This window comes from Athene cunicularia (assembly GCF_003259725.1).
Source record: "Athene cunicularia isolate RWA chromosome 4 unlocalized genomic scaffold, athCun1 chr4_part1, whole genome shotgun sequence".
NCBI lineage: Eukaryota > Metazoa > Chordata > Aves > Strigiformes > Strigidae > Athene > Athene cunicularia.
In genome coordinates this window covers 10,756,614-10,771,710 of record NW_020799098.1, presented here as the reverse complement: position 1 = coordinate 10,771,710, position 15,097 = coordinate 10,756,614, and the positions used below count along the sequence as shown (strand labels likewise).

General features: G+C 39.1%; 1 protein-coding gene across 1 annotated transcript in view; it reads left to right on the top strand.

Annotated features, from left to right (window-relative positions):
* Positions 1–5,102, top strand: part of CPZ (carboxypeptidase Z) — a 38,615-nt gene extending 33,513 nt beyond the window's left edge. The window contains exons 10-11 of the mRNA XM_026847302.1: positions 1,727–1,826; positions 3,606–5,102. Coding sequence (XP_026703103.1) covers positions 1,727–1,826; positions 3,606–3,961 — 456 coding nt within the window. The 3' untranslated portion in view covers positions 3,962–5,102. The remainder of the gene's footprint in view (positions 1–1,726; positions 1,827–3,605) is intronic.
* Positions 5,103–15,097: the final 9,995 nt, after the last annotated feature.

The following is a 15,097-nucleotide window of genomic DNA, read 5'->3' as shown; positions in this document are numbered from 1 at the left end:
CTTCAAGATGTAAGGATTTTTATGGTGTGAGATACTGTAGAAGTCTATGATGGAAAAGCTTTTTGAGTAAATGCAGAACAGTAAGAAAAATAACTTTGTAGATAAGGATGACCGAATTACTCCTGATAAGGATTAAGTCTGCCATAACCAATTCAAACTTTTCTTATTCTGATATATACCAGGCTGTTTGGTGTGTGTACAAATCTACTTGGCTTAACATGCAGAAGTAGAATTCATTTTCATGAACACTGATCTCTTCTCCCCATCAGACGGGATATCAAAACACTCTCCCAAACTTATGTGGCACAGACTTGAGGTAAAGCAAAAAATAGTATATTTACTAAAGGAATACAAATCAACATCATTAAAGAAATTTCAATTTTGTCATTTTTATCCTGTCATATTGTAATTACAGAATTACTACTGAAGTTGGATGAGGTCATACTACTTTGAGTATGTCTACACTGTAAATTAAATTTAGGTCTGAGATGACTCTTCTGACCAGATTTATCCACTATCCATATGATAAATCCTCAAGTCCATGCTGAAAAGAAAATTGCAATGATTCATCATCATAGTTCTTAAGGGACAGTTTTCAAATCCTTATACTGAGTTGTACCTAAACCCTCCAGTGAATATTTCCACTCAGTATGGAACGGCTGTTTAACAAGAGCCATGACAAGACAGCCTCACCTTAAATAAAAAACTGCTGTCTCTAGACTAGATCTTTTTTCCAGCTTCACATTAAGAATTAATGTAAAGTTGGATATTTTAATGTTTATTTGTAAACATCTCTATATTCCAAGAGAAAACAATTTTTCCCCCTTGTTTTGATGCTTTGCTCTTATTTTCCGTTCTTCTTTTGTGACAAAGGATAATGGGGAGGGAAAAATAAGAGCAAGAGAAAGAAGGAGGGGTGGAAGTGAAGTAAAGAACACCTCAAACTGATTATAGCGGTTCAGGGGAAAATTGAAATAGAAGTACTTTTCATTTAAAAAGGTCATATAGAGTTTCCAATAGAAAATGTTTTCATTTCAGAATGTTGCAAAAAAATAACCTCAAGAGGTTTAGTGTTTAAATACCTGGATTTTTTTTTCTAGTTTTGTATTGTTTTATTGAACTTCAAATATAGTGAGCTGTTTGTGCACCTCCTTCTGTGACAGAATTCACATTGCTCTTTAGTTTGCCACCAAGCATGTTTCTCATCACCTCAGGCAGCTCGGTTCTGTACTTGTAGAGAAGGGAAAAAGGATATTATACACACTGCTATCATGACACTCTGACATGTAGTGAAGTCTAGGCAGCAGAGTGATGATGAGTCCCAAATAGATAAGTGATGCCTTCTCATTGTGTATAGAGCATCAGATTGCTTTTTAAAGCCTTAACTTCTAATTTCTTTGTGGTTCTGGGTCTAGGGCAGACATTCAGAAACGGTCTTTAAATATTGTTGTCAGATCACGAGGTGGCAATGATCTGTGCAGAGAAGGGTCTCTCAATGCAGAGCCACATACCTAGCCCAAAAAAAGCTCTTGTTCAGTTATCCCTTTTCCTCAGCCACCTTGGATCTCCCAAAATAGAGGATGTGATCTGAAGGGACATTAGCCTGAGCCTAGAGCCTCTATAATGGGTTGAACCTCTTGAAAGTTGTTTCCTCTCTTCCTTGTAGAAGATGACGAGGAGGTACTGTAATAAATTACTCCCTTCTAACATTGCTTTGCTTTGCCAGGTTCATCGGGGGATAAAAGGAATTGTGTCTGATAAGTTCGGCAACCCAATAAAAAATGCTCGTATTTCTGTCAGGGGCATCCAGCATGATGTCACCACAGGTAATATTTTTAGTTTGAGCTTTTTCCTGGGGCAATGTAACACTGAGACCTTAACCTGCAAAAGTCTTGTTGTATTTGATAGAAATGGTGCTTTAATAGAGAATTGAAGGCTCAGCTATGGGTTTCTAGAATAACAAAAGAGAATACATGTCAGACTGGCTGCTGAGTCTGTCATGTCCCTGGACTGAGATAGTCTTTGTTGTTACAACTTCCACCTGGAACTGTCTGCTGTCCGTCAAAGCCAATGTGTCTTCCGTGAGATTCAGAAATACACCTTTATGTTTCCTGTTTGCAGGACTATGGCAGTGGCCCTGCTCAGAGGCTGTAACTCAGCATGGGGAGGTGCGGAGCCCTTTAGAATAAGTTAGTTGAAATACTGTGATCGTAAGGTGTAGACCTTAGAGTAGGATCCACACTGACTTTAACTGGAATAACTTAAATGACTGAAGGCCATGCAATGTTTTTTGTTCATGTGGAAAGGCATAAATTTCTGCAACTTTTGGGCAATAGTTATATCAAATGCAAAAAACTAGAACGTTGAATTATGTTCCCTTTATACCTGTCACCAGCTGGTAAACAAGTATTGAGGCATAAGCAACTGTTAATTTTCACAGTCATAAAGTTCTGAGCTTTTAGGCTCTCACTGAAATCAATGCTCTCATTTTATTATTGATTTCACTGAGAACAGGATAGGCCGTAGAAGTGCAAAATAGAAGACATGAATGGTAACATTTTGCTCTAATGATAGTTGTTGAATCAATTCGTAAAGCCAGAATGGTTTATAATGTAGTGGATGCTTTCCAGCTTTCAAAAAAACTAACATTAGAGGGGATACAATAGTGGGGATGATGCCGATTCTTGAGGCTGGTGGGAGACTCTGGCATGAATTAGGGTCTTTTTCAAACTTCTTCCCAGACAATGGCTTTCCATTGGCAGTGGACCTTTAAAGAATTAAGAATTAAATAAAAAATGTGTTTAAACTGAAGGAAAAAGGAGTATTTGTTCTTGAGTTAGGTGGGGATAAGAATGTCATATGATTAAAGAGTCTTTTAATTTCAGTGTTAAAAATGACTGAAAAATTCCATGAGAAAATAACATTAATGCGACATTAACTGAGCTAAGAAATTTGCCATTAAAAATAAAGGAAACATAAAATGTAGAATAAATATTCTGTTTTAAAACTCCCTGCTTTTGCCTGCAGGCTCTAACCTTCAGCTGGAGGAAATTTACACCCATTTTACACTAATGGCAATTTATACCAGCTGCTGCTCTGACTCCATAGTCTTACGTGCTATAATGTCTGCAAAGTAATTGAATGTAATATAATAAAAGCAGGGATTTCTTAGCTCCTTAGACATGATATATATATATATATATATATATATTGCAGCCTGGATTCTGCTTTCACTTTCTTATATTTCACATAGTTTTAAAATCATTTGATGTCTTTGGAGTTATTTCTTTTACCCCTGGGAAAGCAGCATGAAGGAAAGATTCCCTTCCTTGTGATACAGGCACATCAGTGACTGACATTTTGTATGTGAATTTTACTCCATTACCTCCCAAAGGCTAGATTTTCACAGGTTGAGTCTCTTTCTGTCATTCAGGAGTTTACATCTGAACTTTTTTTCAAAATCTGAATTAAAATCTGAGATCCATTCAAAACCTGCCCCCTAAATACTTGTGCTAACTGTGCATGCACGTATACGTGAGTATGTAACTGTAAGGGATGGAAGGCTAAAAATTTAGCTGTTTTGTTCTGTCTTTACCTTTCCTAAGCTGCTGATGGAGACTACTGGCGACTCCTGCCTCCAGGAACGTACATAATCAGCGCCCAAGCGGCGGGATACAGCCGGGTGATGAAGAGGGTCACCCTTCCTGCCAAGATGAAACGGGCTGGGCGAGTCGACTTTGTATTGCGACCTGTTGAGGCTTGGCCCAACAAGCTCCTCCGGCGCTCAATGGAAGACATGTATGACCCATATGACCCACTGGAACTTTTTGACCCTCATGCCCAACATGGGCAGCCCGAGGCTCGAGGTGGGTCGCCGCCGGGCAGGGAGAAACCCTGGTGGTGGTCTTACTTCAGCTCTCTAGACCTGCACAAACCTCTGTGGCTGCTCAAGCAACACTGAAGGGCATCATGGTGCTCTGATCAGCTCATTCTGCTGCCCTTCCACCCAACTCCAGATGCTCTCACTGCTCTTGGCAATATTTAAATCTGTTTCATTTGAAAATACGATGTTAATTCAATCACGCTTACTTCTTTTGTTTTCTCTTCACACACAACTGAGTATATTCAAGTGTTTTTATATATTAAAAACAGCGGTGCACACCCATTCAAACGCCAGGTTTTATGCATTTTTTTCCTTGGTAATGGTCTGTACTTCTGCCCATGTAGTTAATCATCACATTCATTATTTATTAGGTTCTAAGTACCTGCAGGAAAACATTCCTGATCCTTTAATGCATTTTTGTACATGTCTCAATGCATTAATGACTATATACTAAAAACAACTTACAGAAACATTCAGAAAAGTTTTCTCTTTCCTCTTTTTACATTATTTTAGCATTTTAAGTTCAGTTCAGTAGCTATTCTAATACAGCTCAATGGTTTTTGTAAAATTCATTATGTGATATTAGCATTGATTTCGGACAGAAAAAGAAAATCATTAGGAATTAGGAATTTGGAAATAAATCTGCATCTGAGTAATTAACATGCTCAGTAGGATGGGCGGCTCATGGGCAGTTTAGTATCAATAATAACATTTTCTGAAGTAAATTTTTAAAGTTATTCATGAATAGGCCCATCAAATCAAGAAAAATGCTTGGAAATTAAACTGTTCTGAGGAGTCTGAGTATCCAGTCTTTATGATGCTTGAATGTTAATATAATTTGAACAGTTTTTAATCTGTTAAGCAAATAGATTTTTTATCTATTTCAACAAAATACTCAAATATACTGCTAGAAATACACACATCCTATGACATAGAAAAATACATGAGAGAATTTGTGAAGTATTTAAGTTGAACTGTGATGTATTACACTAAGGTCATTAACATCAGGCATTGTTTTGAGTCAATAGACTTGTTAATTAAACTTGTAGACACCAAAGAAATAATTAATTTATTTTCAAATTGGGTAAAACCAGGTGAATAAATGTCTTGCAAGATGCTGTCATCTCTCAAATATCAGATATAATTTTTTTTAGGGTGATTCAAAAAAATACCCTTAATTTTGATGAAACACACAGGCCCACGGTACTTTTTGGCTTGAACTTGTTAAAGAACTCTATATACTCACAGTGTTTCCTCATCAAAATACTGGAGTGAGTAAATAGGGTGATTGTTTGGAGCTGATGTACTTACTGCAGGATCTGTTGTATTAGCTGTCTGGATTGTCCTTTGATTTCTAAAAGCATTTTTGCCATCTCAGGTAAAGAAGCCCACATTGCATGAATCCTATAGTCCATGTGCACATATCTCATACTATAATTGCCTAAGAAGACCCAAGAGATGTATGATCTTAATTCTGCAACCAGATGCTGCACATGTCTAAGTACCTTATTCTCAGTTGTAATCTGATTGAAGTTAGGAGTCTGTTATTCGTATGCTTGAATGTCTGCAGGTCTGGAGACTATGTAAAACAATTTCATAGCACTAACAAAAAGTAATTATATGGGAGTGAATGTACTACATGACCAGGCTTGCCAAGTTAAAGAAACTCTGAATCCTAAACATGCCAAAGATAAAGAAGCAATAGATACACCTCCAGACTTTATTTCCAGTAATAGGTATTACTACTGTTTTCTGTGGTCATTTTTTTTTCAAAGCCACCATCCTGTGAAAACAGTGGTAAAGCTAAAAATATCAGAACAATATGCCAAACTTCTGGCTATTAGCTGCTCTTTTTATGCACATAATGTCTTGCACACTTTGAAAGATGTTTTCTATAAGTGTTTCCTAGATTCCTACAGGACTATTTAGATTTTTTTTCAAGTAATCACAGTAAACCCAAACCCACCGAAATGCAAAACAGAATGACTGTGCAGAAAATACAGTTCTTTTCTGGAGTCCCAAGTTGAAATAGCAGATGGCAGTCAAGACTCGAGAAAGATGATTTTCTGGGAAGATTGTAAAGACGTGTTATATTTGAGAGAGTTACAAAAACTAGTATTCTATACTACTATACCACTAATGTGAAATCGATATGATAGAGCAAGAGTAGCCTCCCTGTGTTTCTCTACATCATCCATAAAAAGAAGTGTCCAGCAGAGAGAAAGTTAAGATCAGACTTCTGCTAGTTCACAGGCAACAGCCTGTATAGATGGGGTGTATTAAAGTGCATTGAAGCAACTGTGAAGCTCTTGCGGAAAAGGTATGCCTCAGTCCTCTGGAACTACTAGGAAGGAAGGAAAGAAGGAAGGAAGGAAGAAAGAAAGAAAGAAAGAAAGAAAGAAAGAAAGAAAGAAAGAAAGAAAGAAAGAAAGAAAGAAAGAAAGAAAGAAAGAAAGAAAGAAAGAAAGAAAGAAAGAAAGAAAGAAAGAAAGAAAGAAAGAAAGAAAGAAAGAAAGAAAGAAAGAAAGAAAGAAAGAAAGAAAGAAAGAAAGAAAGAAAGAAAGAAAGAAAGAAAGAAAGAAAGAAAGAAAGAAAGAAAGAAAGAAAGAAAGAAAGAAAGAAAGAAAGAAAGAAAGAAAGAAAGAAAGAAAGAAAGAAAGAAAGAAAGAAAGAAAGAAAGAAAGAAAGAAAGAAAGAAAGAAAGAAAGAAAGAAAGAAAGAAAGAAAGAAAGAAAGAAAGAAAGAAAGAAAGAAAGAAAGAAAGAAAGAAAGAAAGAAAGAAAGAAAGAAAGAAAGAAAGAAAGAAAGAAAGAAAGAAAGAAAGAAAGAAAGAAAGAAAGAAAGAAAGAAAGAAAGAAAGAAAGAAAGAAAGAAAGAAAGAAAGAAAGAAAGAAAGAAAGAAAGAAAGAAAGAAAAAGAAAACCAGACAAATAACAGTGCAACCAAAATTAGTATCACCTTTCCATTTTTATTTGAGAATAACATAGATTCAGTTCTACATTTATCTGGGAGAAAAAGTATTGGCTTGAATTTGTATCCTGGACTGGATTATGTAAATCTCCTTCAATATTTACTTCAATCAACAAAACACCCCAAAACATCACTCCACCCCCCCCCCCAACTACAACATGGTTAAAAGGATTGTAAGTGGTGGTGGAATTTAAGCAGCTGTAGGCAGCTCTGTAATTAATACATGAAAATGAACACAGTGATCAGCTCTCTCATTCAGCTCTCTGGAATATGCTCATGTGCAGATTTTAATGGAACATAAAGTTAGGAGCATATTTAATATTTTCTGAATAGGAAGAGGGATTGAAATTCTTCAATGAAACATGCCTACCTACAGCTGAAGCTGAAGTAACATAGGAAAAGAGTGAAAACCAACCAAAGTTCCCTGGCAGTCTCCATCATGCTTAAAGCATGTCTTATGAAATGGGCTTGGCCTTTTTCCAGTGCTGCTTTGGAGAGTGACAGGTTCAGCAGCCAGCCAGTGCTGTCAGGAATTATAGTGTGTGTTCATGAGACTCCCTCTCCTTTTAAGTCAGAGTCTACATAATTTTTTTCAATTACCTTCCAACCACATATTGAACAGTATTGATGTATGTTTTTGTAACATCCTCCTTAATATTTAATTTCCTAGTCTCCACATTTGTTTCAGAAGGGATCTTCTCTACCATGGAGCCAAAATTTTTCTGCTCAAAGCAATCACATTAATAAATGTTCTGACCTGCCAACTGTCCAGACCTCATCGCTCTGCCAGCAATTAATCTTCCCAACAAGTCAAAGCATGCAAATATGACTAACAACATTACAAACATAGAGAGCAAAGAGAAAGGTCTGCTTATGTCATACGTGCAATTTCTCTTTCATTCCTATGGTAGAAAAAAGTCAAAAACACATATAAAAAGTATCAGGACATAAATCACAAGCTGTGTGCATGAATTATACCAAAGAAGATTTGAGTCTGTTTATTCCATTCATAAAAACTTTTTAGATCAAAAATAAAAATAATAAACAAAGGCAGAAAAGTTTGCAGCTGTTGACATTTTTGTCTCCTGTAACAAAATAATGTTCCAGTCTTGGGCCACCCACATACAGGAAGAAGCTTCTTTATTTTCCTAAAGATAGAAAAGAAGAGGAAGATTTCTTAAGCTAAGTGCCTGAAAACAAAACTTTAAGTGTCAAAATCACTGACTAATAGAAGCTCTTCCTGCTATCATTTATCATAGTGTTTATATAGTTGTCCTTTTCATGCCTCAGTTTATCAGTGAAAGGGAAGCACTCCAAAACAATATTGCAGTCTGTTTTGAAGTCCTGCAAACCAGCTGTTGAGCAGAGTTTGCCAAGCCAGTGACATTTCTTTGTGTCCATCACTCTAGTATTGCACTGAAATTCAAAAACAAGCCAGAGATGTCTTAGCAGTTACGAAAGCCGCCATCAAAGTAAGACAAGACTGTATGTCTCTGTGGTGATGTCTGCAGACAGACTGGGAGATCTCCGTGATGGGATGGCATCCTCCCCCCAGCAGTGAAGCGCTGAAGATTCAGCCTTCAGGAGATGAGGAAAAACAGGTAACTGAGCTGTTCAGTGGCTTGGATGGAAGTGTGAGCCGAAGATGATACACGTTTTTACAAAGGTCCTGTCAGAGGTACTCTCGCACTGTCTTCCTTCACTGTGCAAGATTTGTCTTTTGAAGCTACCACAATGTAAATGGAGTGATGGGGAGGTTGTAGTATACTTGCCCTGCTTTGTCTTCACAGCATGGCAGAGGAGGGATCCCGTTTGACATTTGTCTTGTCTGACATTGTGTAGTCTCAAATTGTGCTGCCGGAGGGCTTCACATTGGCTTCCTTGATGGGGCAGCCAGACATCTGTGAAGTGTGCTGCTCCCAGCCACCCATCATGTGCAGGGGATGCCAGAAGAACGGTTCCTCTGTAGGGGCTTTTTGGTGGCCATGTTGCTTCTGGCTCCAGGTCTGCTCCAGTGAGGTGTGATGAATGGGGGATTTCCCCCAAGTTTGGCTGCTCCTCCTGGCTCCCAGGGGCCGCTAGTGTCACACTGGTACAGCAGCACTAGTGTTGGTGTGGCCATGGTGGTATAAGGGAAGAGGCTGAGCACCTCTGCAGCGCACTGTCAGTAAGCATCTCATAGTAATACCAGGACTGACCTAGACTGCCTTTATAGGAAGAGCTTGGAGGCATAACAGCACTTTCCCATCCCATTCAGACATGTTAATAGCATAAAAGGCCAGATGGAAAGGTGTAGTCATATCACTGAACAGGCAAATAATTTTATAAATGTCAGAATTTTTGCCAGGTGCTTGCTACTGCAGCGTCTGTGTGGAACTGGATTATGGAAAGGAATGTAGCATTTTATAAATATTTTTAGAAATTTACGTATATGTGTCTTTGAAATACATCTATAATTTCAGTGTATAGGTCCTAACTTCAAAAGGATGCAAGAACAACAACAACAAAAAATCAGTATACATCCGTAACTAACCTTTGTTATCAGAAATTATTTTTGATATATGGGAGAAGAGATGTAGAAGTTAAATATTTCTCTAAGTGTTTATACCACCTTCTAACAATAGACTTAAAAGAATAATGATAGTGAATGCTGATATTGGTTTTAATTTCCTTCTTTCAAAATGGAATTTAAATATTTTTATGCACTCAGTAATGTAATGCACATGCATCCCTTTCAGCTTTCTTTTTCTGCCACAAGATACATAATCTTTATTTTCATGCAATTAGTACTGCCATTGCTCTATGCTGGATCTGATTAAGCATTTTTAGGATTTTTTTTTGTTTAAAAAAATAGTAATTCAATGAAACTGACAAGAAAGAGGCAGTGGAAAATTCCTTTCTGATGAAGTCAGGATATTTAACTTCTCATGATTCACACTGAAGCACAGTTCTGAAATATCAGTTTCCTGCAGGATGGAAACTTCATTTTACAGCTTGCACCCACTTGTGTTTTGAGGGAGACCTTTCTAATTTCTATTCCTTCCCTTTTAGGAACTGTGATTTAGTATGTGAAGAACAGGCTTGTTCTTTTCTACCTTGTAATTGTTCTACCTTGTTAGTATTTTTATCCAATTGAATAATTGGATAAAAGTCTTAAATTACAGTATTTGATTTGTTTTACTCTTTTAGGGAAAGGTTGTTTTTTTTCCTGACATAATGTAAAATCTGTTAATTTCTCATTACAAATTCACTGAGCAGCCTCAGACTATTCAATGTAATACATGCTATCTAATACATGCTGGGTACCACCATTCATCCTACAGCTACATCTATAAAAATACCAACAGTGTTGCAATAATTAGAAACTAAACCTCAAACAGTTTAAGGGGTAAATTTACAAGAAACTTTAAGAACATAATTGTAAATTTTTGACCGGAATTTCAGTAAGTAAAAGCTCAAAATCTCTGCCTAACTTTGAAGGCTTTGCGTTTCCTAGCTTACAGCCAGAGATGTGCTGTAGCTATTTGAGCTTTGCTGCTTGGCACGCACAGCACTGCCCTCTCTGTAGCAGAGCAACCACCATGACCCTTTCACACCACATCATGTGAACATGTCAGATTATTATAGTTTTGTCTGCTACTTCCTTCTGCTGCTGAGCCCAAGCAGATAAACCAGGCTCTACATCACATTATCCATACAGGGCAGTGACTGCTCCACACTCAGGGGCCTCCTTTATGTCACTGACTTTGAAGATGGGTAGTTCAGCTCCACAGAGGTGTACTCCTGCTCCTGATTCTCCTCTGCAACTTTCTTCCTTGGTTTTAATGCTATTCCTGATTGCATTCAATAAAACAATGCTGGTGGTGCCTTTGTGATAACATATTTAAGAAAAGGCAAAAAATGTGCAGCAGCTGTGAAAGAGAGGTGAGAATATGTTGGAGAAACAGCCCTGCAGACACCCAGGTCAGGGAATAAGAAGGGGGGAGGAGGTGGTTCAGGTGTCAGAGCAGAAATTCCCCTGCAGGCCGTGGTGCAGCCCGTGAGGCAGCTGTGCCCTGCACCCAGGGAGGGGAACCGGGGAGCCAGAGACCCACCTGCAGCCCAGGGACACCTCTGAGCCAGAGCAGGTGAGTATGTCCTGAGGGAATCTGTGATCCTGTGGAGAACCCATGCAGGAGCAGTTCCTGGCAGGATCTGCGACCCCATGCAGAGGATCCTGTCCAGGATCAGGTTTTATGAGAGGATCTGGGGGGGGTGATTGACAGCCAGCTGAACAGGAGCCAGCAGTGTGCCCAGGGGGCCAAGAAGGCCAATGGCATCCTGGCTTGTGTCAGCACTAGCGTGGCCAGCAGGGACAGGGAAGGGATCGGCACTGGTGAGGCTGCCCCTTGATTCCTGTGTTCAGTTTTGGGCCCCTCACTACAAAAAGGACATTGAATGACTCGAGCGTGTCCAGAGAAGGGCAACGGAGCTGGTGCAGGGTCTGGAGCACAGGTCGTACGGGGAGCGGCTGAGGAAACTGGGGGGGTTTGGGCTGGAGAAGAGGAGGCTGAGGGGAGACCTCATCGCCCTCTACAGCTACCTGAAAGGAGGGTGCAGAGAGCTGGGGATGAGTCTCTTTAACCAAGTAGTAAGAGATAGGACAAGAGGGAATGGCCTCTAGTTGCACCAGGGAAGGTTTAGACTGGATATTAGGAAGCATTTCTTTACAGAACAGGTTGTTGGGTGTTGGAATGGGCTGCCCAGAGAGGTGGTGGAGTCCCCATCCCTGGAGGGGTTTCAGAGTCAAGTCCATTTAGTGCTTAAGGATATGGTGTAGTTGGGAACTGTCAGTGCTAGGTGAATGGTTGGACTAGATGATCTTCAAGATCCTTTCCAACCTAGATGATTCTGTGACCTGTGGCCCTATGGGGGACCCATGCTGGAGCGGTCTTCTCCTGGTAGACTGTACATTGTGGGAAGAACCCATGCTGAAGCAGATCCTGAAGGACTGTATCCTGTGGGAGGGACTGCACACTGGAGTAAGGGAACAACGTAAGGAAAAGGAGCACCAGAGATGAAGTGTTACGGAGGGACCACAACCTCCATTCCCCATCCCACTGAACTGCTCAGGGAGGAGTAGTAGAAGAGTAAGGAGTGAAGCTGAGCCTGGGAGGAAGGAAGGTAGGAGGAAGGTTGTTTTAGTTTCATTTTTCTTCCTCACTATCCTACTCTATTTTTAATTAACGATCAATTAAATTAATCTTCCCCAAGTCAAGTCTGTTTTGCCTATGACAGTAACTGGTGTACTCATCTCAACCCAAAAACTTTTTAATCTTATTTTTCATCCCCTGCCTTGCTGAGATGGGGGAGTGAGAGAGCAGCATGGTGGGCATTTGGCAGCCAGCCAGGATTAATCCATTACATAGTTTACATTGAGCGACATATTGTGATCAGGTATTTAACATGGGTTTTGAATCCCCCTAAACATTAGGGCCTTAAATAAAAAGATGTTGTAATGATGAGGGCAAAATATGCTTGTGAATCTACATAGATAAGCAGGCCTGAGATGTCTCTTAACAAGTTGCAGTCCTTTCAGCAAGCTGGCTGCAGAAAAAACTAGGGGATTGTTTGAGATTATGCATGGAGGTGATGATAGAGTGAGGATTAGGTCTTACAACTTCCTGGCTTCTTCAACCACATGGAAACCAATGGCAGTTCTTCTAGCATGTATTTCCATTAACTTTTGCTTGGCTATCGGTGGCTAGTAGGCTAGCTGAAACAGCCCTGTGCTTGTTCTTCTTTCAGGGACATCCACAGCTTACTATAGCCTGCTCTCAGCTGCACACTGGTATTTGTTTAGGTGCAATAGCAGTGATCCATTTAAAAATGAGAATTTCTATTAAAGCTACACATGTAACAGCTAATGCAGATGATAGCAATGACATGATTAAGGAGTAGGCTGGTGAAACCCATGTAAGCTAGATTAATAAAAAAATACTTCAGAATTCACTGCTTTATTCATCTTTAACAGGAATAAAGATAAGATTTGTCATCAGAAAATAAAGCTTCATAGATAAAAATCACAGACAATATGCAGCAATATATTGTAGAAAGCAATGTACTGCTAACAAACAAAATTGACAGCATAGCTCTTACACTGATGTTAAGTAGCATTTTATGTCTGTAATAATATTTCAGATAAATATATTTTGAAACATATAACCCAGTATTCAAATTAACATTATTATGTCATACCTTGGATGTCTCAGTTGACCTTAATGTCAGTCACAAATGTAATTATAAAATACCCCGTACATCTACAAAAAAACCCAGAAACTGCCCTATACAAGGAGTAAATGTCTAGGAGACAGATCACGTACATGTACAAAGAAAGGAATACAGACAACACATTTTTATACATTAATATAATCCAGGGAGAAGGTGACTTCTAAAAACAGTAGCTTTTGTGTTGGAGAACTGGATGGTATGACTGTTACTCAGCCTTGGAGAATACTCTATCTCCTCTGCAGTCCAGAGAAAGTGATACCCAGTCTAATCATAAATATTCTACAAACATCAAGGAGAAATTAAGAAACTGGACTGCACAGGAGTTAGTGTGAAGGATTATCAAACATGGATAAGGTTTGTTTTATTATCCCTGCTGATCAGCCTTTCTTACAAGAACCAAGTTGGCACAGACTTGTTATCCAGGCTGGCTTGTTTTGACCATAAGAAGCCAGGGCAAGTGATCAGCTGACCAAGGACACGCTGACCTTTTGGGTGGTGTGAACAGGCAAGGAAGGTGGTGAGGACTTCAGCTGGTACAGCTGCCACACAAGGGGAGTGGAAGAACTATCCCAAAGACTAGCAGAGCTATTTCCCCGGGGAAAGAAGAAAAAACACACTTCTGCAATTATATGATTGCATCCCCAGGAAAGCTCTTGCTGAACTAACTGGAAGTCATACCCACCACTGAGATAGTCAAACCAGTAGAGAGAAATGCAGGAAACACTGGTCTGGATCAGAACAGTGGTCACCTCCGTGTGGTGCTCCCTGAGTCTGGCGTCTAGTCCTCCCCAGACAGGTTAGACAAGCCATGTCCAGGGAGCCTTCACCTTTAAAGTTTTTTCTGAACATTAGCAACTTTAGGCAGGGCCTGAGTTAGGCAGACAAAGGTTGTGTGATGTGGCTGCGTTTGGTTCAGAATTCTAGTGCTGCAAAGTGCTTCTGCATGCAACCTCAGCCACATTCCCCAAGCATAGACGCTTAAATTGAGCTGGTATGTTACCAGCACTTTAGGAAAAGCAGAGTAAAGCAAGGTAGTTTGTGCATAACTGGACAAATAAAAGAACCTCTTGTCAGGACTCAGCTCTGGGATGGCTTCATGTCCTGCTGCCAGGACTGGGACAGCAGTGAGGCAGGTCCCCAGGTGTCTCTGCAGCCCTGTGCCCATGATGCAAGTCCTCCTTAGACTTTAAGAAATGCCATGGGCCTTTATTAACTCACAACATGTTTTATTCTTTTTTTTCACCCATACAAACAATCCTCTAAATGAAAAACTAGACTGGAAAAGGGATTTTATATTTATTAAATTTAAAATGTCACAAACCAGAACTCCAAAATTTAGAATGCTCATTTGGAACATCTCTTATTTTATACACACACACACTCATACATACATATATACACACATGCACACACACATACACAGAGATGTATTTTTATATAATGCATGTATAAACAATAATGGCTTATAAGTTACATAATGTATTCTTTTGTATTTCTATCAAAAATATATTTGAGCCATTAGGAATAAAAAGGTTATATTGACTTTACTTAAATTGGTTCTGATTTTTGAAGACTTGATAATATGTCTGGTTTCAAGTTGAATAATAATGGCTTCAAAAGCAGGTGGATCACAAAACCTAAGGTATTTTTCTTCATTAATTTTTTAACAGCTAAATTGAATGGAACATTGATGTGCCCAATATATGAATATGTGAGTTTTCTGTCAAAAATTAGCACTGTACAAGTGATTTTGTTAATTCTGCTGCTTATTTTTTAATGTAAAATACCAAACTTAGGCAGTTCATAAGATGCAATCCTTCAGTAAAAGAATTACTAATTAAATCAAAGGTAAGATCTGAGCAGGTTAAAGCAGCAGTAAGACTAGTGGTTAGGGCTACCAGGAAGCAAACAAAACAGGGAGACATGACAGCTAAAATGACACTGTTTTGTGGCTAATGCAATGCTCAAGGCGAT